Genomic DNA, 26466 nt, shown 5'->3' on the forward strand with positions numbered 1-26466 from the left:
GTCTAGGGTTTGGGGCAAATCACCTTGATTCAAATTTTCATTTCACTACCTGGGAAGTGAGAATAAATATTGATTCTCCCTCCTCACAAGTGTGCTATGGGGATTTTCCTTATTTGGTGAAATCTGTCAAATACTTTGGGATTCCCTAAAGGGAGACACTACAGAGGACAATATTCTTCGTAATCTCATTATGGACAGGTGAAATGCCGGCTGATTCTGTTGTATTGTACTCTCCCAAGTGCTCAGTACAGTGTTCTGTACATAGAAAACGCTCAATAAATAGATTGATGAATTGATTAATTGAAGTGAGCTGCACAGTTCAGTTTCACCATCATTGAGTACTTCCAGTCCGGAGATTACACTATCCCTACCTTCTAAGAATCATATTCTTAATCCAAAACAGGGAACAGGCATCAACCATAATCAGAAGTCTACTGTAAAAGGGCAGGAATTCTGTCTACCAGCTATACTTTACTGGACTCTCTCAAACAGTACAATGTTCTGCATGAAGAAAGCACTCAATAAATACCAATGATTGATGGAAAGAGAAGAGTCAGAGGATGTGGGTTCTAATCCTGGCTTCACCACTTACCTTCTCTGTGACCTTGGGCAAGCCACTTAACTTCTCTGTGCCTCAGTTACCTCATCTGTAAAATGCGGACTGACTGTGAGCCCCACGTGGGACATCCTGATTACCTTGTATCCACCCCAGTGCTTAGAACAGTGCTTGCCACATAGTAAGCACTTAAAAAATACCATAATTATTCATTTATTCAATCATATTTATTGAGAGCTTACTGTGTGCAGAGCACTGTACTAAGTGCTTGGGTAGTACAAGTCGGCAACATATAGAGACGGTCCCTACACAACAATGGGCTCACAGTCTAGAAGAGGGAGACAGACATCAAAACAAAACATGTTATTATGTAGAATCCTTATATGTTATGTGATGAAAGGGAATGGACTAGTTCAGTAGAGAGTAGCGAGCCATTTGGAATTAGGTTGGGAAGAAGGTAATGGAGGAAGCTGAGAGAATATTTGCCGAACTAGAGCAGAGAGAGTGAATGGGTAGGAGAATGAAGTCAGATTATAGCAAATACCTCCTAGAACAAACTTCTTTATAGTAAACTTCTTTATAACACAGTCATGTACACCACAATGTTTTATGTTAGCCATGATAACACAATAAAAATAACTGTGGCTCTTGTGGCTGGGATAGATATAATACAATCAGATCAGATCTGGTCTCATGTGGAGTTCAAAATGTAAGGGCCAGGGAGAGCAGGGATTTAATTCCCATTTTACAGTTGAGGAAACAGAGGCACAGAGAAGCTAAGTGACTTGCCCAAGGTCACACAGTAGGCAAGTGGCCTAGTGGAATGAGCTTGGGCGTGGGAGTAAAGGAATTGTGTTTTAATCCTGATTCCACCACTTGCCTGCTACGTGAATTTGGGCAAATCATTTAACTTCCCTGTGCCTTAGTTACCTCATCTGTGAAATGAAGGTTAAATCGACCTCCCTGTTCCATGTGGGACAGGGACTATGTCCAACTTCATAAACGTGTATCTTCTCCAGTATTTACTTGACATATAATAAGCATGTAACAACTACCATAAAAAAGTGGCAGAGCAGGGTTTATAATCCAGGTCTCCTGACTCCAGGTCCTGTGTTCTTTACATTAGGCCACTGGTGCTTCTGCATTTTATTTTAAAAGATCTCTGTTCAAACAGCACCATATCACAAAGTCCCCTCAAATTAACCCTATCAGTCGTATTTCTTGAGCACTTACTATGTGCAGAGCACTGTACTAAGCACTTGGGAGTGTACAATACAACAGAATTAGGAGACACGTTCTTTGCCCATAACAAGCTTACAGTCTGAAGGGACAGCCAGACATTAATATGAATTAACCCCTTCTTTTTCCTCCATTTTGTCCCCTGTAGACAGTAAACTCCTTTTTAAGGTCTTTGTTAAGCACTTACCAAATGCCAAGTACTGTTTTAAGTGCTGGGGTAGATACAGCTTTTATCAGTTTGAACACAATGCCTGTCCTACATGGGGCTCACTGTCTAAGTAGGAGGGAGTGGGATTTAATCTCCATTTTACAGTTGAGGAAACTGAGGTGCAGAGAAGTTAAGTGACTTGCCTAAGGTAACACAGCAAGCAATTGGCAGAGCAGAATTAGAACCCAAGTCCTCCAACCCCTAGACCTGTACCCTTTCCACTAGGCCACACCAATCCTGTGGCCAAGGATTGCATCTACCAAATCTGCTGTATTGTATTTTCCCAAGCGCTTAGTATAGTGCTCTGCTTAGTATAGCGCTCTTTGCACAGCACTCAATATCTACCATTGATGAATTGGTTTATTGATTGTCCTAGGGTGGTTTTACTGCTTTATTGCTGTTTCTCCAGATCTTCCTAGGAGTGCTTTAAGTACAAAGGGAGATATGATTCACTAAACATCACATTACTTGAAGGGACTAGCCTGAGCTTGCCTTTTGATCCTGACTTCAAGATGGTTTAATATCTTATTTGCAAAGCCTCATCTACCTTTTGAAAATATTCGTCCCCTTGTTTCAGCTCCAGCTCAAATTGGGTGTGCTCTTTCTAGGGAAGGCACCTATATTTACAGGTATATAATGACAATTTCTAGTGGCTGGCCATTGTAGTGAGTTATTTCTGCAGTAAATGATCCTAAATATGGAGCAATAATCAACCTGCTAGTAAGCTTAGTTGAAGAGGATTAAGAATAAGTTTTCCTGTTGTCTCCCATCACTCTCAAGTAAAACCCTCATTTGGATAATGGATTACTGATTTCTGATAACAGGCAGCCAGAGGCTAAGCTTTGGTCAACTTGCTGCCCATGCAATATTTACACTTTAACTTTGTGCGGAGCCCTGAAATGCTACACTGATTCATTCAATCGTATTTTTTGAGCATTTACTGTGTGCAGAGCACTGTACTAAGCACTTGGGAGAGAAGCCGCGTGGCTTAGTGAAAAGAGCTCGGGCTTGGGAGTCAGAGGTTGTGGGTTCTAATCCCAACTCCGCCACTTGTCAACTGTGTGAATTTGGGCAAGTCACTTCACTTCTCTGGGCCTAAGTTACCTCATCTGTAAAATGGGGATGAAGACTGTGAGCCCCACGTGGGACAACCTGATAACCTTGTATCTACCCCAGCGCTTTGAACAGTGTTTGACACATGGTAAGCACTTAACAAATATCATTATTATTATTACAGTACAACAATAAGCAGTCACATTCCCCCTTTATTGCACTTTCAGAGTACTAACAGTATATTAGCCAGTGCCGCCTGGTTAGATTTTTTTTATTTTTTTTATTATGATATTTGTTAAGTGTTTACTATGTGCCAAGCATTTTTCTAAGCAATGGGGTAGATCCAAGATAATCAGGTCAAACACAGCCCCTGTCTCACATGTTGCTCACAGTCTAAGTGGGAGGGAGAACAGGTATTGGATCGCCACTTTACAGATGAGGAAACTGAGGCATAGAGAAGCTAGATGACTGCCCAGGGTCACACACCTTGGAAGGCATGTGGTGGACCCGGGATTAGGACCTGGCTTTTCTCACTCCCAGGCCCATGTCCTAATCACTAGGCCATGCTGCTTCTTGGGGCAGTTTTACTCAGGCCCCAAGGGCCTTGTCTGTCCCTACATTTATTGTTTGTTTCCCCAAGGATTCCTTTTTTTCACTGCAAGTCAGTTATTTTCACTGCTGGATTGGCCCCGTGAGCCCGGCATTGTGAACTGTGAAGCAGAAGCTGTGACTTCATTCCCTACGGGCATAGGGCAGCATGGATAGGGCTCTAGTGGATAGAGCACGGGCCTGAGAGTAAGAAGGACCTGGGTTCTAATTATAGCTCTGCCACTTGCCTGCTGTGTGACCTTGGGCAGGTCACTTAATTTTTCTGTTCCTCAGTTTCCTCATCTGTAAAATGGGGATCGAGACTGTGAGCCCCATGTGGTCCAGGGACTATGTCCAAACTGATTTGCTTGTATCTACCCCAGAGCTTAGTACAGTGCCTGACACATAGTAAGCACTTAACAAATACCTCAGTTCTTGGATAATAACAAGGGAATGCTAGTGAGCCAGGTGAAGGAGTTGCCAGTGTGGTATTGGCAAATGGGATGAAGTTGGCCAGCAGCACCCCATGTTGCAGCAGCCTGTAGGCTACTGCCCTACAGCGTGACTTGTGAAATGATTGTGAATAGTATAAACTCCCCCTTAAAGCTGTACACTCATTGTGGACAGGGAACTTGTCCTCTCCCAAGGGCTTAGTAAAGTGCTGTTCCCAAATTAAGTGCTCATGTGTGCTCATCCTCTAGACTGTGAGTTTCTTGTGGGCAGGGATGGTTACTGTTGTTGTATTGTATTTTCCCAAGTGCTTAACACAGTGTTCTGCCCACAGTAAGCACTTTAGAAATACAACTGAATGAATGAATGACCACTTGGGAGAGCGACTCTTGCAGTGGACACAGACTGTTCCCCCATCACTCCACTCATGCTCTCACACACCCACTCAGCTGGGAGTTTTGACTGTGGCCACGGGGGAAGGGGATGCTCTGTGTAAGGAAAGAGGTTGTGCATATGTGTGTTTTTGTTTTGGGGGGAGAGTAGGAAAGGATAGGATGCTGCTTCTGAGAGTTCCTCCCATCCTGTGGCTACTGCAAGGAAAAACCAGCAGGAGGGTGTGAAGCAGGGAGATAAGCTAGAAGGGGAATTTTGCCTCAGACTAAGAATGGATCAGGCCAAACCTGGCATTGTTTATCCCCCTTTTACAGAAAAAGTAACCGAGATCAGAAGACCCAACCAAGGCCACCTGGAAACTGGAGAGTCAGGAATCAAATTCAGATCACTCATTGTTTAATCCAGTGGGTGGTTGTTATTTGTTCAGTTGGACATGATCATCATACTCAATCATCATCAATTAATGATATCATTCCATCGACATCATTGGTAGTATTTATTGAGTACCTACTATGTTCAGCGCAGCCTAATGGATAGAGCATGGGCTGGGAGCCGGAAGGATCAGGATTCTAATTCCGTCTCTGCCACTTGTCTGCTGTGTGACCTCGGGCAAGTCACTGAACTTTTCTGTGCCCCAGTCACTTCATCTTTAAATTGAGAATTGAGGCTGTGAGCCCCTTTGGGACAGTGACTGTGTCCAACCTGATTTGCCTATATCCACCCCAGAGCTTAGTGCAGTGCCTTGCACAGAGGGATTGCTTAATAAATACCACAATTATTATTATTATGTGCAGTGCACTCTACTAAGTACTTGAGAGAGAAGAGTAGGCATAAACACCAGTATCCCTGCCCTCAACGAGCCTACAAACTGCCTCTCTACTACAGGTTATCCACCAGCAGATCCAATGCTGCCCCCAAATGCATCTTCTTTTGGTGAAATGTGATCCCACAGACAGCTCCCACCTCAGAATTTCTAACACAGAGTCGTACCGATCACATTGAACTACTTAAATGCAGACGCAGAACAAAGATATTCCCTTTGGAGTGTTCTCAATTCTTAGCTAAATATTCACATGTGTAGGAGAAGGAGAGCAGTACTGGGGGGGTTGGCCCTTTAAGTCCTTCTGTCTCTTTATTCTTAACACCTCAAAAAAGGTTCGTAACTTGATGGGATGTGAACAGAATTCTAGTGCTGAGATGTCATTAGACCCAAGAGAGGAGGATTTTGCTGACACAAACCTGCCTCATGTCAGGTGTTACATATTGAAAGAACTGAACCAGATTTTAATAAGGAGAAGAGGATTCTCTTCCTATGTGTTTATTATTATTTGGAAGATTCAGCCTGTTAGGAGTGAATCCAGGGGAAATTGCATTATATCTACCTCGCTGACCAAAGAGACTAATATAAAAATAGTCTCCATCTAAAGCAGGCAGAATATAAAGCATGTGATATATATTTATCCATATGTCATATGCTTTATATAAATAGAGAGAGAGAGAGAGAGAGAGAGCGAGAAAGAGAGAGAGAGAGGGAAGCAGTGTAGCCTAGTGGAAAAGTCATGGGCCTGGGCATCAGAGGTCCTGGGTTATAATTCCAGCTCTTCCATTCACCTGCTGCATGGCTTGGAACAAATCACTTAACTTGTCTGTGTCTCAATTTCTTCATCTGAAAATGGGGATTCAATAACTGTTCCTCCTCCTACTTAGACTCTGAGCCCCAAGTGGGACCTGATTATCCTGCATCTACCCCAGTGCTTAGTACAGTGTTTGGCACATAGTAAGCGCTTAACAAATACCACTGTTATTATTATAATTATTATTCCTCGTGGCCTGAGATTCTGATGTTTCTAATGAAGCAGAGGGTCCAAAAGAGTCCTTGTGCCCAGCACAGAAAGAAACCAGAGATAGGCCACTGGGGTTTAGAGAAACACAAGGGAAGGGTATATTTGGCACTTGAGTTGTGATTGATTTCAGAGCTGTCATCTAAGGAGAGCCCCAAAGTAGGATGAAAGAAATGAAAGGAGATAGTGAAAGAACCAAAGATGTTTTTAGGATTCAGGCACTAAGGAAAGGGTGGTTTGGGAGGGTGGCCAGAGGGTAGTGAGATGCTTGGTTGGTAGCAATTATGCACTGAGTCCACTGTTTCACTTTTCTTCATATTGATCCATGTACCCTAAGACTTAAGCATGTATCTATTCACCCATCCATTCTTCTGTTCTCTTTCCTCCTAGCCATGATTTGTTTGTGCCTGTCTCCCTCATTAGATTGTAACCTCCTTAAGGGCAAGGATCAAGTTTGACCTCTAATACATTCTCCCAAACATTCATTCATTCACTCATATTTATTGAGCACTTACTGTGTGCAGAGCACCGTACTAAGCACTTGTGAAGTACAAGTCGGCAACATATAGAGACGGTCCCTACCCAACAACGGGCTCACAGTCTAGAACGGGGAGACAGACAACAAAACAAAACATGTAGACAGGTGTCAACTGCACACAGTGGGCATTCAATCAACACTATTGGTTGATAGGTAGCAGGGTCAGAACCCAAGATGGAGGCTAAGCAAAGTCAAGTGTGGCAAGAAGTTGGAAAGAAAATCACAAAGACCATCAGTTTCACTCTTCCTAGCCTGAAAAAATTTCCACCCCCACTCATGAAAATGCTCCTAAGACTGCCCTTTAAAGATACAGCACTTGGAACAGTGCTTTGCACATAGTAAGAGCTTAATAAATGCCATTATTATTATTATTATTATTATTATTATTATTATTATTATTATCTGAACTCAGCAAGGCATTCACCACCAGGTCTTCATCCCCATTTTACAGATGAGAATGCAGGCATCAGCACCATAAGCATTTTAATACTACACCACCGACTCTCATTTTAAAACTTCCTGACTTTTGGATGTTCTTAGACTAAATACCTAATTCACATTAGAGCTTTTGCTGCTGTAGTCATTTTCCCTGAAGCAATTGTTTTTGGAAAAACATTTTTTTTTAAATGGTTGATTATGTGAGGAGGAACTCCCTGACGTTTTAATGTGACTAAAGGCCGTCTTTCCTGGGTCACCACTGGCTTCAAGGTTATTTCAGAATTGCCTCCAGTTGATGCCTTACGCCAGTGCTTTACAAGCAGTGAGTGCTCAATAAATTCCATTGATTGATTGATTGATTGATACAGGGTAAGCCAGCTCTTAACGCTTATCCCGGCCAAATGATTTTGTTCTAAGAGGGAGTAGGATAGTCCACTGTGTTTGCTCCAGATAGGTTTATTTTATATTTGTTGTAACGATTAAAAGGCAAGGCAATCTTTTCTGAAATCATGTTCAATTACTGTCCCTTGAGTGCCCTTGATAGCCCATCAGGTTTTGACATTTAGCACTCCTGGTGTGCAAAAGTGCGAACAGCCAAAAGTCGATAAATTCCACCGAGGTATCTAGAGGCCTCCTTACTCCAGGCTCATATTAAATCCCTGAAGATAACCTGAGTCAGAACTTTAGTCTATCAGTCAATCAGTCAATCAATGGTATATATTGAGCGCTTATTGTGTACCAAGCACTTGGGAGAGCAAAATTCAATAGAGTTCATTCATTCATTCAATCGTATTTATTGAGCGCTTACTGTGTGAAGAGCACTGTACTAAGTGCTTGGGAAGTACAAGCCGGCAACATATAGAGACTGTCCCTACCCAACAACGGGCTCACAGTCTAGTAGGGGGAGACAGACAACAAAACAAAACATGCAGACGGGTGTCAAAATTGTCAGAACAAATAGGATTATGGCTATATGCACATCATTAACAAAATGAATAGAATGGTCCCAAGAGTCAGAAGATTTGTGTTCTAATCCCAGCACTGACACTTATCTGCTCTGTGACCTTGGGTAAATCACTTAATTTCTCTGTGCCTCTGTGCCTCAGTTACCTCATCTGCTAAAACGGCGATTAAGCCTGTGAGCCCCATATAGATTGTGGACTTTGTCCAAACTGATTCACTGTATCTATCCCAGTGTTTAGTTCAGTGCCTGGCACATAGTAAGCGCTTAAATACCATTTTAAAAATGGAGTTTACAGTCTACAATCCATCAGCTCCCATGCTCTGCAAGTCAAAACCTAAACCCAGAAGCTTCCCAGGGCAAATTTGGAGTGACTGAAATGGCAACTTTGGAAATGTTGCTTATTTGACATTCTGCTGTGAATGCTAAATTATTCACCAAAAACAATCAATACAGCTCAGCCCTACACTAGTCTGCAGATCACTGGGGACCTCACTGGAATGAAAGCAGCAGTATAGGAGACAGGATCATGTTAATGACATTCCTGCAATGATCTTCTCTCCCGTACAGAATGAATCTGACAAACTATTTTCCGCATTCCCGAGTTGTTGCCATGAGGCAGAGAGGAACACCCACGGAGCCCATGATATCTGCATCTTTCCAATTTATTCTGAATACTGCAAACTGGCCTGATTGGCCCCATGGCTCAAGATGTCAAGGCTCTCACCCCACTGCCCACCTAGTTGCATTTATTATGTGTCAAGTACTGTGCTAAGTGCTGCAGTAGGTACAAAGACAATCAGATCAGACACAGTCCCTGTTCCCCACGGGGCTTATAATCAACAAGCACTATCAGGATCAGGCTCTGAGAGGTGGAGAAGGGTATTGGGAGAGGAAGGTCCTGTGTGCTGAGGCCATTGCCATGTGGCCATGTTGTATTCAGGGGGCTCAGGGAGGAGGAAGGAAAGATGGAAGAGAAAAGGGATCAGGCCTAATATCCAGAGGCAGAGGCTATCAAATACATCACTCTGTCTTCACGCTGGATCATACCCTGCTTATGTTCTGTTTTCCATACCTTACAAAGATCCAGTGCCTAGCAATTTTCACCATGGGAACAGTCTTCCCCCAAGTTTTACCTAATTCCCTCCCACTGCAAATGAAGCTAAGTGCCTCTTCTTCTCTCTTGCAGATTAACCATTCATGCCGAGTGTCCCATGCACCTGGAGGATTTCCCCATGGACGTGCATGCTTGCCCGCTGAAGTTTGGTAGCTGTAAGTGTCTTCTCCCCTCTGCTTCCTTCATCACCTTCTCAAGGAGTCCACATAATTCGTCCTGTTTTCCTTCACATTCTTTCAGAAGGCCGCAGGACCCTTTTGCCAGTGGGGTTCAGGCCAGGGCAAGGGAACTCAGGATCAAAACTCTTCCAGCCTGCCTATTTTTACTACCATGCCAAGTTGCCCCCCAGTTCTTTAACAGTGGAGGTATTTTGACGTGCAGATGCCCAGTGTGAAGAGAACTCAGTGGCTGCCTTTCAACAGTCTGCAGCAGCCACACTTGCTGGCCCCTGGAGGAAGCCTGTAGACTAGCCAGAGACAGTCTCCATTGGTAGAAGGGACACTTTCCTACTTTTAATAATTTTTTAATGGAATTTGTTAAGCGTTTTCCACATGCCAAGCACGGCACTATGCACTGCGATAGGTACAAGATAATCAGATTGGAAACAGTCCCTGGCCCACTTGGGGTTCGCAGTATAAGTAGAAGGGAGGAAGATGAATCACAATTTACCAAAGAGGAAACTGAGGCCCAGAGAAGTTAAGTGACTTGAGCAAGGTCGCCCAGCCGAAAGTGGGAGAGCCAGGATTACAACCCAGATCCTCTGACTCCCAGGCCTGTGCTCTTTAATAATAATAATAGTAATAATACTGGTATTTGTTAACTGATTACTATGTACCAAGCACCGTTATAAGCACTGGGGTGTGGTGGGGGGAATACAAGGTCATCAGGTTGTCCCACGTGGGGCTCACAGTCTTAATCCCCATTTTACAGATAAGGTCACTGAGGCCCAGAGAATTTAAGTGACTTGCCCAAAGTCACACAGCTGACAAGTGGCGGAGCTGGGATTAGAACCTATGACCTCTGACTCCCAAGCCCGTGTTCTTTCCAGTGAGCCACGCTAGGCCACACTGTTTCCCTGCCTGGTATTTTATCATTATCATTCCAAATTAGTGTAGTGTGCATTTTCATAAAGCACAGACTACACAGCTTTCTACCATTTCCTCTTGAATCGCAGACAAAAGGAAAAATATTGCATTGCAGCAGGAAGGAAGGAAGAAATGAAGGAACTTGGTTAGACATTAGGAAGAACTTCCTAGCCACCAGAGTTGTGAGACACTAAAAGGAACTTCTAGTTTATTAGTTAAACTAATAATAATAATAATAAAGTGTTGATCCCTGGAGGGCTATTGGCAGGAACTGAGATTTGTTCATTTATTTAATCGTATTGATCACTTACTGTGTGCAGAGCACTGTAGTAAGGGCTTGGAAAGTACAATTCAAGAATAAAGACAGACAATCCCTGCCCACACTGGGCTTACAGTCTAGAAGGGGGAACACAGACGTCAAAACAAGGAAACAGGCATCAATATGAATAAATAAAGTTATATACATATATACATAAGTGGTGTGGGGCAGGGAGAAGGGGGGAAGAGCAAAGAGAGAGTCGAGGTGTTGAGGAAGGGCGGGAAGGGGGCTTAGTCTGGGAAGGCCTCTTGGAGGAGGTGGGCCTTCAGTAGTGCTTTGAAGGGGAGAAGAGTGTTTGTTTGGCAGATATGAGGAGGGAGGGTGTTCCAGGCTAGGGGTAGGACATGGTCCAGAGGTCAAAGGTGGGACAAATGAGATTGAGGCACAGTGAAATGGTTAGCACCAGAGGAGCGGAGTGTGTGGGAGATGGGGGTGTGGATGGGCCAGATATTGTCAGTTAGGTTGGAACTAGTTGGAGAGGTGGAAACATAAACAGTACATCAGAGGAGAAAGGGGGAGTCCCTCTATGCTTGCCTCCTTTACCCCCTGAGGGCACATTGGGTTCAGGGGCAGAAAAAGCCTAGGTCAGGCAGATTTAAATGCATTTAAGTTAATATGGGACTTAATTCATCCCCTAGAAAAGCCTCAGAGATGTCATGCATACCCTGTCATTGCCAAATTTTCGGTAATTAAATCCCCTAAGAAAAGCAATAAGCTCATTTACCTTTCATCTTTTATGATGTCTGTTTCCATTTTCTCCCAAGTGTAGTTTCAGATTTTGAAATTAGTCTGGTCAGATTTCCTATATGATTTGCTCCAGTCCAACTCCACCGGGCTGCCTGTCCCACTGTCGATGTCCGGCCTCTGTCCTTCCCCTAGCCTGGAATGCCCTCCTTCCACATATCCACCAAACTAGCTCTCTTCCTCCCTTCAAAGCCCTACTGAGAGTTCACCTCCTCCAGGAGGCCTTCCCAGACTGAGCCCCCTTTTTCCTTTCCTCCTCCCCATCACCCCCACCCTACCTCTTTCCCCTCCCCACAGCACTTGTATGTATTTGTGCCGATTTATTACTCTATTTATTTTACTTGAACATATTTATTATTCTATTTATTTTGTTAATGATATGCTTATAGCTGTAATTCTATAATTCTATTTGTTCTGAGGATTTTGACACCTGTCTACATGTTTTGTTTTGTTGTCTGTCTCCCCCTTCTAGTCTGTGAGCCCGTTGTAGGGTAGGGACCGTCTCTGTATGTTACCGACTTGTACTTCCCAAGTGCTTAGTACAGTGCTCTGCATACAGTAAGCACTCAATAAATACAACTGAGTGAATGAATGAATGATTGTGACCCTTTGCTTCCCAAACTAGCTGTTTTTTCATCACGGAGAAGCTGCTACTGTTCCTTGCAGAAAAAAAGGGTGCCCGTTCATAACCAGCCCGAAGCAGCTCTTGGGTTTGGAGAAGCAGCGAGAATGAGTGGGGAGAGCTCTGGGATGGGTAGCAGTAGTCTCAGGCTCGACCATTGACCTGCTGTGGAAACTCGGGCAAATGCTCTGGACCTCAGTTTCTCCATCTGGAAAATAGGAACAATCCTGGAACTCCCTCTCCCTTTATAGCCGACAGACCAGCGTTCTCCCCAGCATCTACTAAAATCATATCCCCATCAGGAAGCCTTCCCTGACTAACCTCTCATCATTTTCCCATGCCATTTTCCCTCCCTCCTGCATCACCTAGCCTAGCGGATAGAGCCCAGGCCCGGGAGTCACATGTCATAGGTTCTAATCCCAGCTCCACCACTTGTCTGCTGTGTGACCTTGGGCAAGTCACTTAACCTCTCTGAGCCTCTGTTCCCTCATCTGTAAAATGGGGATTAAGAGCGTGAGCCCTATGTGAGACAGGGACTAAGTCCAACCCGATTATTTTGTATCTACCCCAGTGCTTAGAACAGTGCCTGGCACATAGTAAACACTTAACAAATACCATTATTATTATTATTGTTATTAATAATCCCTAAACACTTAGGTACTAACCCCAACCCCACAGCACATTCATTCATTCATTCAGTCGTATTTATTGAGCGCTTACTGTGTGCAGAGCACTGTACTAAGCACTTATATATTTACATATCTTTATACTCTGTTGCTTCTGCTGCCTGTAATGTATTTTCAAGTCAGTCTCCCCATACTAGACTGTACACTTAAGGAGGGCAGAGATCAAAGCAGCATGGCTCAATGGAAAGAGCTTGGGAGTCAGAGGTCATGGGTTCAAATCCCGGCTCCGCCGCTTGTCAGCTGTGTGATTTTGGGCAAGTCACTTCACTTCCCTGTGCCTCAGTTACCTCATCTGGAAAGTGAGGATTAAAACTGTGAGCCCCATGTGGACAACATGATCATCTTGTATTTCCCCCAGTGCTTTGCACATAGTAAGTGCTTAATAAATGACATCATTATTATTTTGCAGCGAAGCAGCGTGGTTCGTGGAAAGAGCACGGGCTTGGGAGTCAGAGGTCAAGGGTTCTAATCCCGGCTCCGCCACTTGTCATCTAGGTGACCTTGGGCAAGTCACTTAACTTCTCTGTGCTTCGGTTACCTCATCTGTCAAATGAGAATTAAGGCTCTGAACCCCATGTAGGACAACCTGATCACCTTGTATCCCTCCCAGTGCTTAGAACACTGCATTGAACATAGTAAGCACTCAGCAAAGACCATCATTGGAGAAGCACCGTTGGAGAAGCAGCGTGGCTCAGTGAAAAGAGCCCGGGCTTTGGAGTCAGAGGTCATGGGTTCAAACCCCGGCTCCGCCAATTGTCAGCTGTGTGACTTTGGGCAAGTCACTTAACTTCTCTGTGCCTCAGTTACCTCATCTGTAAAATGGGGATTAAGACTGTGAGCCCCCTGTGGGACAACCTGATCACCTTGTAACCTCCTCAGTGCTTAGAACAGTGCTTTGCACATAGTAAGTGCTTAATAAATGCCATTATTAATATTATTATTATTATTATTACCAACTCAGTTGTACTCTCCCAAGTGCTTAGTGCTCTGTACATAGCAGGCATCCAATAAATACCATCGATTGATTGAACAATATTAGTCTTTCTACCATTCAGGAATTTGGCAAAGAGGTATCATCATCGTTCATTATCATCACCTATAGTACTCACTGTGGTACTTACTGAGTGCAGAACACTATACTAAGCACTTGGGAACCTGCAACCTTCACAGTTCTTGTCCTCAAAATAACTTCTCTGTGCCTCAGTGACCTTATCTGTAAAATGGGGATTAAGATGTGAGCCCCATGTGGGGAAACCTGATTACCTTGTATCTACCCCAGTGCTTAGAACAGTGCTTGGCACATGCATTCATTCATTCAATCGTATTTATTGAGCACTTACTGTGTGCAGAGCACTGTACTAAGCGCTTGGGAAGTACAACTTGGCAACATAGGACGTGCTTAACAAATACCATCATTATCATTATTAGTATTACAATCTAATAGGGGAGAGCAGGGCATACACCAAACACAGAATGGGTAAAAGCAATCACAAGAAGCAGCATGACCTAGTGGAAAGAACCCAGGCCCCTGGGAGTCAGAGGCCCTGAGTTCTAATACCGGCTACACCAGTTGTCTCCTTGTGTGCCTCAGTTCCTTCATCTGCAAAATGGGGATTCAATGCCTATTTTCCCTCTTACTTAGACTGTAAACCTCATGTGGAACCTGATGATCTTGTATCTTCTCCAGAGCTTAGTACACATCGTAAGCACTTAAGAAATACTATTATTATGATTATCATTATTATTAATATGATGATATGGTAATAATGATCATAAGAATAAAAGAATAAGAGAGCCATTAAATGATGACGTCGATGTTAGATAGATGCACGGCAATGCTAGGGCAGACCATGCAGTGGCAGGACCAAACAGTGGGGGATTAGTCAAAGGGGGCCTCTTGGAAGATGAGACTTGTTAGTGGGTCTTCCAAGGAGGGGAGGGGTGTAGTTTGGCAGGGCTGAGGGGTGAGGAATTTCAGGCTAGGAGGAAGCCATGAGTGACGAGTCAAAGAGACAGACAGGGTAGAGTTAGACATCTCTTATGGAGGAGCAATGAGTGAAAACTGAGAATGAGCTCATTGTTATGAGATCATCGCGATGTATGCTGAATTTAATTTGAGGTGTTAGGAGTATGAAGGTCTGATTCTAACGAGTTGTTTAAAAGTAAATTAATCAGTGATATTTATTGAGCTCTTACCAGGTGCAGGTCACTGTACAAAGTGCTCTGTACCAAGTATACAAAACCATCACAGTTACTTTGTATTTGGGAAAACACTACTTGGCAGAATTTAAGTCCTTGGTCTGCCCCAGTGGAGATTGTCTTGGAAAATGCTTGGCAAGAGGCCCAACATAGTCCAGTTATGCAGATAACGCTCATGTGGCCAGAAACACTTGTCAGAAGATTTGCCAGCTAGATATGCAGTATGAATCAATCAGTGGTATTTACTGTTTACCTACTGCATGCAGAGCTCTTGGGAGAGTACACGTTCCCTGCCCACAATGACCTTACAGTCTAGAAGGAGTGCAGGTTCAATTTCCCAGAACCAATGCCTTTTGTCATCTGCACAGTCGGCTTGCTTTAGCAAGGAATGTCTTCTATATCCTAGCAAAACAGTCATTATTACATATGACTATTACATATTACATTATACATATGTATATATGTTTGCACATATTTATTACTCTATTTTACTTGTACATATCTATTCTATTTATTTTATTTTGTTAATATGTTTGGTTTTGTTCTTTGTCTCCCCATTCTAGACTGTGAGCCCACTGTTGGGTAGGGACTGTCTCTATATGTTGCCAACTTGTACTTCCCAAGCGCTTAGTACAGTGCTCTGCACACAGTAAGCACGCAATAAATATGATTGATCAATCGATTGATTGATTATTATCCTTCAGTCCTCATCCAGTGCCGTTTAAAATAGGCTCACTCTCCTCTCTAGCTTGTCCTGACGGATAGAATGCAGGGGCGGGTATTTCTCCAACACGATTCGTCACCAAAACAAAAAGGCCAATTTACCCCACCCCAGGAGGACCTCAAATTTGTGGCAGAAAGTTCTGCTCCCAAGGTGCTAATCCTTAGGGTGAATGCCCTCCCTCTGCCCATCCGCCAAGCTAGTTCTCTTCCTCCCTTCAAGGCCCTACTGAGAGCTCACCTCCTCCAGGAGGCCTTCCCAGACTGAGCCCCTTCCTTCCTCTCCCCCTCCCCCTCTTCATCCCCCCCATCTGACCTCCTTCCCTTTCCCACAGCACCTGTATATATGTATATATGTTTGTACATATTTATTACTCTATTTATTTATTTATTATTTATTTTACTTGTACATAATCTATTCTATTTATTTTATTTTGTTAGTATGTTTGGTTTTGTTCTCTGTCTCCCCCTTTTAGACTGTGAGCCCACTGTTGGGTAGGGACTGTCTCTATATGTTGCCAATTTGTACTTCCCAAGCGCTTAGTACAGTGCTCTGCACATAGTAAGCGCTCAATAAATACGATTGATGAAGGCATGATTGTGGTGTTTTAAGTTTTCTGGGTTTCATCTCACTGCCGGAGCAGTACCTGGAACGTCCAGCAGAGGGCAGTTGTACCCACAGTCAATCAATCAATCAATCAATCAGTCAATCCATCAATCGTATTTATTGAGCGCTTACTGTGTGTGCAGAGCACTGTACTAAGCTCACTGTCACCAATACAGCCAACCTTCACCCAAGTTATTAAATGGCAACAAGTGCTCTCCCTCTGCTGATTGTCACTCCCTCCGAATATCTTTGTGACGCCTTCTCCCTGTCTCCATCTCTGGCTTTTATCTCCATCTCTCCCTGTCTCCCTGCCACTCTATCTCTCTCCATCTCGTTGTCTCTCTTTCAAATCTCTCTTTGCTTCTCTGTGTCTCCCCTTTCACAGTGAGGGTAAGAAGCAGGGTGTGAGGAAAGTGAATAAGCTCTCCAAGGACCTGCACTCGTACAGCCAATTTGGTTTTCATTCATTCACTGGGTCGTATTTATTGAATGCTTACTTATTTAATAATAATAATAATAATATTTGGCATTTGTTAAGCGCTTACTATGTGCAAAGCACTGTTCTAAGCACTGGGGAGGATGCAGGGTGATCAGGTTGTCCCATGTGGGGCTCACAGTCTTAATCCCCATTTTACAGATGAGGGAACTGAGGCCCAGAGAAGTTAAGTGACTTGCCCAAGATCACACAGCAGACATGTGGCGGAGTCGGGATTCAAACCCATGACCTCTGACTCCAAAGCCTGTGCTCTTTCCACTGAGCCATGCTGCTTCTCTATTTTATTGAAGCAGCATGGCTCAGTCTAAAGAGCACGGGCTTTCGAGTCAGAGGTCATGGGTTCGAATCCCAGCTCTGCCACATGTCTGCTGTGTGACCTTGGGCAAGTCACTTAACTTCTCTGAGCCTCAGTTACCTCCTCTGTAAAAGGAGGATTAAGACTGTGAGCCCCATGTGGGACAACCTGATCACCTTGTATCCCCCCCGTGCTTAGAACAGTGCTTTGCACATAGTAAGCGCTTAACAAATGCCATCATTATTATTATTATTATTATTATTATTATTATTATTATTATTATTATTTAGTGTGTGCAGAGCACTGTACTAAGCACTTGGAAAGTACAGTTCAGCAACATATACAGTCCCTACCAAACAACAGGCTTACAGTCTAGAAGGGGGAGACAGACAGCCAAACAGAACAAGTAGAGGGGTGTCAATACCATCAAAATAAATAGAATTATAGATATATATATACACAGCATCAATAAAATAAATACAGTAATAAATACGTACAAATATACACAAGTGTTTAGTCAGAGGTGTTTGAAAACCACCTGATTAGGAGAGAAGGTCTGGGCAATTTCCATTTCCTTTCTCATTCTGAGGCAAGACCCTCCTGCTAGATTCCAATAATTTGTATTCAAAAGTCCATCTCTTTTCATTCATTCATTCAATCGTATTTATTGAGCGCTTACTGTGTGCAGAGCACTGTACTAAGCGCTTGGGAAGTACAAGTTGGCAACATATGGAGATGGTCCCTACCCAACAGTGGGATCTTTTTTCTAACCCCAGCATCCTCCTTCTTGAATGGCTGAAGAAAGTTGCGATGTCTTCCACCCAATCTCCTCACTCATTCAGTTCCCCAGCCGTGGAGCTCTCCACCTCCCCAGAGAGACAACACACAATCATACAAATCATACAATCGAACAAATCCCTCCTAAAATCCCACCTCCTCCAACAAGCTTTCCCCAATTAATTTCCCAGAACCCAAGTCAGAGCATCCCTTCAGGCAATCCTAGAACTTATGAATTTATTCATATACCCGCCTGGACACTCATGTTTAGATGTCTACTCATTTATTTCAACCACTCTAAATGTAATTACCTCATCGGTAAAATGGGGATTAAGACTGTGAGCCCCTTGTGGAATATGGATTATGTCCAACCTGTTTATCCTGAAACCATCCCAGTGCCTGGTACATAGTAAGTGCTTAACAATACCATAAAAAAATTCTTCATTCTCTAGCTTTGTTCCCAAGCACCTAATACAGATCACTGAAGTGTAAATGCTTAATAAATGCGATTGAATGAAAATGGGTGCTCAATAAATGCAAATACTTCTCCCCCATTGGAGGGATTTGGATGAAAATTATGGATTTAGAGAAGCAGCATGGCTCAATGGAAGGAACACGGGCTTGGGAGTCAGAGGTCATGGGTTCAAACACCGCCTCCGCCAATTGTCAGCTGTGTGAGCTTGGGCAAGTCAGTTAACTTCTCTGCCTCAGTTACCTCATCTGCAAAATGGGGATTAAGACTGTGAGCCCCATGTGGAACAACCTGATCACCTTGTATCCTCCCCAGTGCTTAGAACAGTGCTTTGCACATAGTAAGCGCTTAACAAATGCCATCATTATTATTATTATGAAAGCAGCCTCATCCCCAGAAGGTGGATAAAATCCATAAAGAACAGAAACAGCCTGGATCAGTTGCAAATTCTATGCCACGGTGCTTACCTGATTGCTTACTTTTGGTTATGCACAAAGGGCCTAGCAGATCCCTGGCAAACCCAACCCTGAAAGGACATTTTAAAGTCAACTTTCCTAGAGGATAGGTTTCCTCTGTCCCCTGAGAGCAGCTTAGATAGAAGCAATAACAGCCTGGACCAGATGCGCATTCAATGCCAAAGTGTTTCCTGCATTACTTAATTTTGGTTGTACGCAAAGGACCAAGCAAATCCCAGGCAAACCCAGGCCTGAAAGGACATTTTAAAGACAACTTTCCTAGAGGATAGGTTTCCTGTCCCCTGAGACCAGTTTAGACAAAAGTGATATTTCCCAGCCGTCACTATCATCATCATAATCCTCATCACCAGTACCACCCTGAGAACCAGTTCTGTGCAAAGCCCTGTATGAGGAGTTGAGGGGAATAATAATAATAATAATGATGATGGCATTTGTTAAGTGCTTACTATGTGTGAAGCACTGTTCTAAATGCTGGGGGGATACAAGGTGATCAGGTTGTCCCACATGGGGCTCCCAGTCTTAATCCCCATATTACAGATGAGGTAACTAAGGCTCAGAGAAGTTAAGTGACTTGCCCAGGGTCACACAGCAGACATGTGGCAGAGCCAGGATTAGAACCCATGACCTCTGACTCCAAGCCCGCGCTCTTTCCACTAAGCCACACTGCTTCTTTATGACCAAAGATGACAAGATCCAGCATCTTTAGTGATAAATAGTTTAAAATGGAGCAGGGTGGGGCTCAGAGGGGAACCCTGCCAAGAGGCTTGACTACCCCAGCTTTTGAGGAACAGCGTAGTTTAGTGGAAAGAGCAAGGGCTGGGAGTCGGAGGATCTGGGTTCTAATCCTTGTTCTGCCACTTATCTCCTGTGTGACCTTGGGCAATCACTTAACCTCTCTGTGTCTCACTTCCCTCATCTACAAAATGAGGATTGAATACCTGTTCTTCCCTCCTACTTAGACTGTTGGCCCCAAGAGGGACCTGATTATCTTGTATCTACCCCAACACTTAGTACTGTGTTTGACACGTAGTAAGTCCGTAAGGAGTTCCACAGTCACTGTTATTATTATTACTCGTCAACGCAGTAATGACAGAGATGAGACCAATATGTAACCCGAGTGCTGCATTTCCAGAACTCAAAGCAGTTCCGGAGCTGGGGTTTTCTCTTAAAATATCCGTGAGCTCCCTCCCCACCACCATTCAGTTAGGGAGTCAGTGGCTTTCAGCCGGTCCATATGGACGCCGGAAATATCACGTGGATTGGATGGGCATGGAAGGGGACATGGACTTGAGAGTCATGAGGTCATGGGTTCTAATCCCAGCTCTGCAACTTGTCAGCTGTGTCACCTTGGACAAGTCACTTCACTTCTCTGAGCCTCAGTTACCTCATATGTAAAATGGGGATTGAAACTGTGAGCCCCACATGGAACAGGGACTGTGTCCCACTCAATTTGCTAATATCCATCCCAGCTCTTAGGAGAGTGCCTGGAACATAGTAAGTGATTAACCAATACCGTAATTATTAGTATTCATTCATTCATTCATTCAATCGTATTTGTTGAGCGCTTACTGTGTGCAGAGCACTGTAGTAAGCTCTTGGGAAGTACAAGTTGGCAACATATAGAAACGGTCCCTTCCCAACAGCAGGCTCACAGTCTAGAAGGGGGAGACAGACAACAAAACAAAACATATAAACCAAGTAAAATAAATAGAATAAATATGTACAAGTAAAATAAATAAATAGAGTAATAAATATGTACAAACATATATACATATATACAGGTGCTGTGGGGAGGGGAAGGAGGTAAGGCAGGGGGATGGGGAGGGGGAGTAGGGGTTGAGGAAGGAGGGGGCTCAGTCTGGGAAGGCCTCCTGGAGAAGGTGAGCTCTTAGTAGGGTTTTGAAGGGAGGAAGAGAGCTAGCTTGGCGGATGTGCGGTGGGAGGGCATTCCAGGCCAGGGGGAGGACGTGGGCCGGGGGGCGACGGTGGGACAGGTGGGAGCAAGTGAGGAGATTAGCGGCAGAGGAGCAGAGGGTGCGGGCTGGGCTGTAGAAGGAGAGAAGGGAGGTGAGGTAGGAGGGAGTAAGGTGATGGACAGCCTTGAAGCCGAGGGTGAGGAGTTTTTGCCTGATGCATAGTAGTAGTAGTAGTATCCCCTCTGGAACACAGAACCTGCTTGGTACCCACAGAATCTGTTAGCATTTAGGTGAGGCTGACGGGACGGGGAGGATTGAGGCTTGGAAGAGGTCTTCGCCAGTTTTCAATTCAAATATAAGCTGGCAGGAGCTTAGGTGCAGGAAAGGGCAAGGATTGAGGAGGATTTTGATAGAATTTCCTTACAGCAAGAATGGTGAATATGAGGTTCACAGATCTAAAAGCAGCAGCAAGATAAAGAGCTTTGAGAAAGAGCTTGATGAGGCTTGGAGAAGACTCATGCAGGGACCTTGGTCTCAGAAGCCAGAGGGAAAGACAACTGAAGTGGTGATATTATTCAGGGAATATCTACAGGCTTCAAGAAGTTCTTAAATGCCCAAACCACCTGACCAAGGACCTGGAAACGGTCTGTTCAAAAACACCTGATGAAAACCCGACTGGGATCTGATTGGGAGGACATTGCAAATATAGATCAGAGGAGTAGGGAGCCCTAATGAGCACAGGCCTGGGAATCAGAGGACCTGGATTCTAATCCCGACTCTGCCATTTGAATGCTGTGTGACCTTGGGCAAATCATTTAACTTCTCTGTGTCTCAGTTGTCTCATAACTGAAATAAGGGGCTGGAATAAGACTGTGAGCCCCATGTGGATCATGGTCTGTGTCCAATCTGGTTATTGTGTATTTACCCCAGTGCTTAGTACAGTGCCTGCAAGGCACAGAGTACAAGCTTAACAAATAACATTAGAAAAAAATCAAGGCAGTGAAGGAATAGTTCACTAAATCAATGGTATTTATTGAGCACTTGCCACATGCAGAGTACAGTACTAAGTACTTGGGAGAGTACATTACACGAGAGTTGAGAGACGTGATTCCTGCCCTCAAAGAGTATACAATCTAGTGGGAAGCCACGTTTCCAACAGGGCTTGGATCTAATCCAGCCTCTTTGGGTTTTAGGTTTGGCCCTATCTGACCCTTTTGGGGACTCTGTTCGGGTCCCTGTACTTTGGGATCTGTGGGTGGGCAGGGAGGAGAGAGAAGGGTCCTGACCCTGTGGGGTGAAGGGCCAAGGTTTTGCTTTAATTTCAGGTGTTTGGGGGATTGAATGATGACTCCTCTCTCAACCATTTCCTTTCCTCCCACTTTCTCTTCCCTCTCCCCTCTTCCTCCTCCTCCAGATGCTTACACAAAGACTGAAGTGATCTATTCCTGGACCCTTGGAAAGAACAAATCCGTAGAAGTGGCCCAGGATGGCTCTCGCCTGAACCAGTATGACCTTTTGGGCCATGTGGTGGGGACTGAGATCATCAGATCTAGTACAGGTACTGGGGATGTTGGCTCGCTCCCGGACAGGACAGGGCAGGCCTGGGGAGCTGCTGCATCTGAGCTCCAGTTCATCTTATTCAGCAGTCAGGATGCAGGCAGAGGATGTGGGTTCCTTGTTGGGTTTCTTTATTATCCATTTCATTGTTTGGGAAACAACAAAAGCTCTTCAAAGCTTGGTGTGCCCAGCAACCCCAATAAGAAATAGAATAGATTGATGCACCTCCCCTAGATTTAGAAGAATCTGATCCCCCTGGCATCAGGTCTTCCAGGCTGCTCAGCGGCTCAAATTTCTCCACTTCCCCTTTGCTCCTCCGGCCCCTATGCCCATGGGTATTGACAGGATCAATCTTCAACTCCCACCTCCCTTTCCAGGACTCTTCCGCATCCTGGTCTGGGGCCTCCGATCCTGAATTGATCTTTCCAAGCCCTGACCTGGCTAGCTCAGAAGCTCAAAATTCTTTCTTCCGGTGCTGGAATATTAGCTAGAAAAAGGGTCTTGGCCCTCATCTCCCCCTTCCTGGGATTCAAGGTCCCCTTAGGTACCTTCAAAGCCTTTTCTGTGCTTGCTTCTGTACTTGCTTTGAAAATATAAGAGGTCAATCTGTGATGTTTGCAAAACACATTTCAACTAGCATTCACTACAGTTATGTAAGTTCTCAAACAAATGTTTTTTTTCTGATTAATGGCAAATATTTATCAGCTCCCTCCATCTGCTCTACTTACATCTTCCTGCTTCTTCAGGTATAGAATGAATGCTGCTATTGACTATTTGCTTCTTGTTTCCTCCCCCTCTTTCCGCCTGTGTACTCTGGCTTGTCTCTCCTCATTTAAGATTGTTTCCTCTGTAGTGTGCTTGATGTGAATAGTATCTGTCTTTAACTACTTGTACTTTCTCCATCCTCCTTGGAGGAAGCATGGAGGAGGCAGGAACTATACTAATACCACATCCATTTCTGCTTATAAATTTTAGAAAGAAAAAGGCAAAAAACACAACTGAAATGGTAAGAGACTGGGGAAAACTGATTCTCCCTTAAAAATAAAATGGTGCCACCTCCCCTATTGGCTTCATGGGAAATCCAAGAGTTGAATTGAGAAGATAAAGGAGAGGGAGAGAGAGAATTATCATCATTGTCATCTAGCTGGTAAACTCTTAGCCAACATCTTTAATTGGTGGCTTCCCCAGTCTCCAATTCCTTTGCAAAAAAAAAAAAAAAATGGTTTGGAGAAACAGAGTCCAGCTGGGAGTCTATCATTGACTCTACATTTCCATCTGACCCAGACCTTCAATCAGTCAATTAATCCATCAGTGGTATTCTCGAACACTTACTGAATTTCAAATCAACATACTTCTCTCAGGAAGTTCAAGAATCATTTTTTGGGGGGACAGGAAATGGGGCACAGTAACTCACTTGATTGTTTCCTTCCCAACCTGGCATCGCTTTGAGACCTATCACTGAGTATCCAGTCTCAAAATCTGCCTTCACACTCTCCTCTACCCCCTGTGGCATATGGCTGGGGATTAATTTAATGGGATGGAGAAGAGAGTATTTCATGTGACAGCAGCACCAGGGGATGGAGTCCAAGGGAGCATGGGAATATCTTTTCATCACCCCTCCACCCTGAGGTTGAGGATGGGAGGAGGTGGGCGGCTCTATGGGCAGTGTTCTCCCTGACATTGTAGTGATTGCCTTGCCGCTCTCTGCTCAAATCTGCTGTTTCTTTAGGGGAATATGTCGTCATGACGACCTACTTCCACCTGAAGAGGAAGATTGGATACTTTGTAATCCAGACGTACCTACCCTGCATCATGACTGTCATCCTATCCCAGGTTTCCTTCTGGCTCAACCGGGAGTCTGTCCCTGCCCGTACAGTCTTTGGTGAGTGCCGACAATAATATGTCCGGGTGTGGGGCTGGGGGGAGATAGACGAGTACTCGGGACAAGTAGAGACTGGAGGGATTTTGTACCACAAAATTAATGGCACCATCTTCACCAGGAATTACACCTCAAACTCTGCCAAGTACACTCATGGATGCAGTCTCACCACTAGCAGCAACAGTCAATCAATGGTATTTATTGAGCATGTACTCTGTGTAGAGCTCTGTAGTACATGCTTGGGAGAGTAATACTACTACTAATAATAATGATGGTATTTGTTAAGTGCTTACTATGTGCCAAGCATTGTTCTAAACGCAGGGGAAGATAGATTCAAGGTAATCAGGTTGTCCCACATGGGGCTCCCAGTCTTAATCCCCATATTACAGATGAGGTAACTGAGGCACAGAGAAGTTGTGACGTACTGAAAGTCACACAGCTGATAAGTGGCAGAGCTGGGATTAGAACATGATTGCTGACTCCCAAACCCATGCTCTTTCCACTGAGCCACGCTGCTTCAGTTAATAAAAGAGATCCCTGGCCTCAAGGACCTTAGAGTCTAATAGGAGAGACAGACAGTAACACCAGTTTCAAGAAGGGGGAGGCAACAGAGTTTTAAAATATGTTCATAAGTGTTATTGGGAGGGGCATTGTGGATAACACATTTAAACACATGGAGCTCACAATCTTAATCTCCACTTTATAGATGAGGTAACTGAGGCACAGAGAAGGTAAGTGACTTGCCCAAGGTCACACAGCAGCCGTGGCAGATCAGGGATAAGGACCCAGGTCCTTCTGACCTCCAGGCCCGTCTTCTATTTACTAGGTCACATTGCTTCTCTGCTTCAAAGCTGAAAGCAAAGAGGATGCCCCTTAGGATGGGAATGGCAGCAAAGGAGATAAAGTCCAGCTATAGGGAATGTGACAGATGAGGGGCTGCTGAGTTCCTGGGGAGAAGGGGGTATGAGCACCTAACTGAGTTCCTGGGGAGAAGTGGCTCTGAGCACTAAACTTGTAGAAATAGGGTTCTTCCTCAGGGTAACCAAACTGTCAGAGCTGCAGCTGCTGCTTCTCTTGCTCCTTGAGCTGATATTACTCTACAGAGATTTTTTTTTTCTAGAAAATCAATGAAACCACTTAAAAACATGACACTTTCACATCAGTTCCCCAACTCTTACCAAGCCACACCCTGATGGTTTTCTCCCCAGAGAAGTCTGTTCCAAGAGTTCCCATCAGCTGCGAGGGAGACTCGTAGGTTCATCAGGAAAAGGAGGAATTGATTTTTGACTTTCATTCTAAACCCATTTATTTGGGGAAACTTTAGTCTTGATGTTCCTTCAGCTTCAGAGTAAGTCGTAAGCCTTTAATGGGTACAGGCAGGACTGGATCAAGAGCCTTAGCCATCAAGATTCTTAGCTGAAATGGGGCCCTGGGTCAAAAGTCATCCAGTCCGCTCTGTGGATCGTACATGTTTCCTTACTTCCTAGCAAATGTTTTCCTCCCTGATGGGGGCAGGAAAAGTAGTCACAAGAGTGGGAGGGAGTGGTGTCACTCAGGTTGGTTGATGGGTTGCACTGTGGGACTAGGGCAGTCCAGTTCTGTACACTTAGGGAAGCAGTGTGGCTTAGTAGTAAGAGCACAGGCCTGGGAGTCGAAGGACCTGGATTCCAATCCGGGTTCCACCACTTGCCTGCTCCGTGACCTTGAGCTAGTTACTTAACCTTTCTGTGCCTCAGTTCCCTCATTTTCATAATAGGAATCCAATGCCTGTCTCCCTCCTACTTAGACTGTGAGCCCCATGTGGGACCTGATTCTCTTGTATCTACCCCAGTGCTTAATACAGTGCTTGGCACATAGTAAACACTTAACAAATGCCACAGTTATTATTACAATTATTACAAGGTGCTTTCTACCTCAAAGCACTTCTGTCCAAACCTCCAGACCTTCTGGCTGCCAGAATTACTCCCTGGGAGTAGGGGACGCCATAAAGAAACTTCAATCAGTGAATATTGGGGAGTGCGCTATGTCTGACAGTGGCTCCAGAACATTTCATTCCCACTCAGAGCCTAACTTCTATGAGGACAGGGCCTGCTGACCATTTCATTTGTCTTCACAATGACCCTAAAAAAAGTAGTGAGTTGACAGTCGTAAAACTAGGGTGGTTTTATGGGAATCATAGATAAGAAGTTGGAGAGGGAAAGATGAGGAAGAAGAAAAGTGAAAAAGAGCTTGTT

General features: G+C 44.3%; 1 protein-coding gene across 3 annotated transcripts in view; it reads left to right on the forward strand.

Moving 5' to 3' along the window:
* The window catches only part of GABRA3 (gamma-aminobutyric acid type A receptor subunit alpha3), a 186709-nt gene that overhangs the window by 140420 nt on the left and 19823 nt on the right, over nucleotides 1–26466 (forward strand). For all 3 annotated transcript variants that reach the window (XM_038747852.1, XM_038747853.1, XM_038747851.1), the window contains 3 exons: nucleotides 9455–9537; nucleotides 22211–22354; nucleotides 24083–24235. In XM_038747852.1, the coding sequence (XP_038603780.1) occupies nucleotides 9455–9537; nucleotides 22211–22354; nucleotides 24083–24235 (380 nt within the window). The remainder of the gene's footprint in view (nucleotides 1–9454; nucleotides 9538–22210; nucleotides 22355–24082; nucleotides 24236–26466) is intronic.

Source organism: Tachyglossus aculeatus, chromosome 6 (genome assembly GCF_015852505.1).
Source record: "Tachyglossus aculeatus isolate mTacAcu1 chromosome 6, mTacAcu1.pri, whole genome shotgun sequence".
NCBI lineage: Eukaryota > Metazoa > Chordata > Mammalia > Monotremata > Tachyglossidae > Tachyglossus > Tachyglossus aculeatus.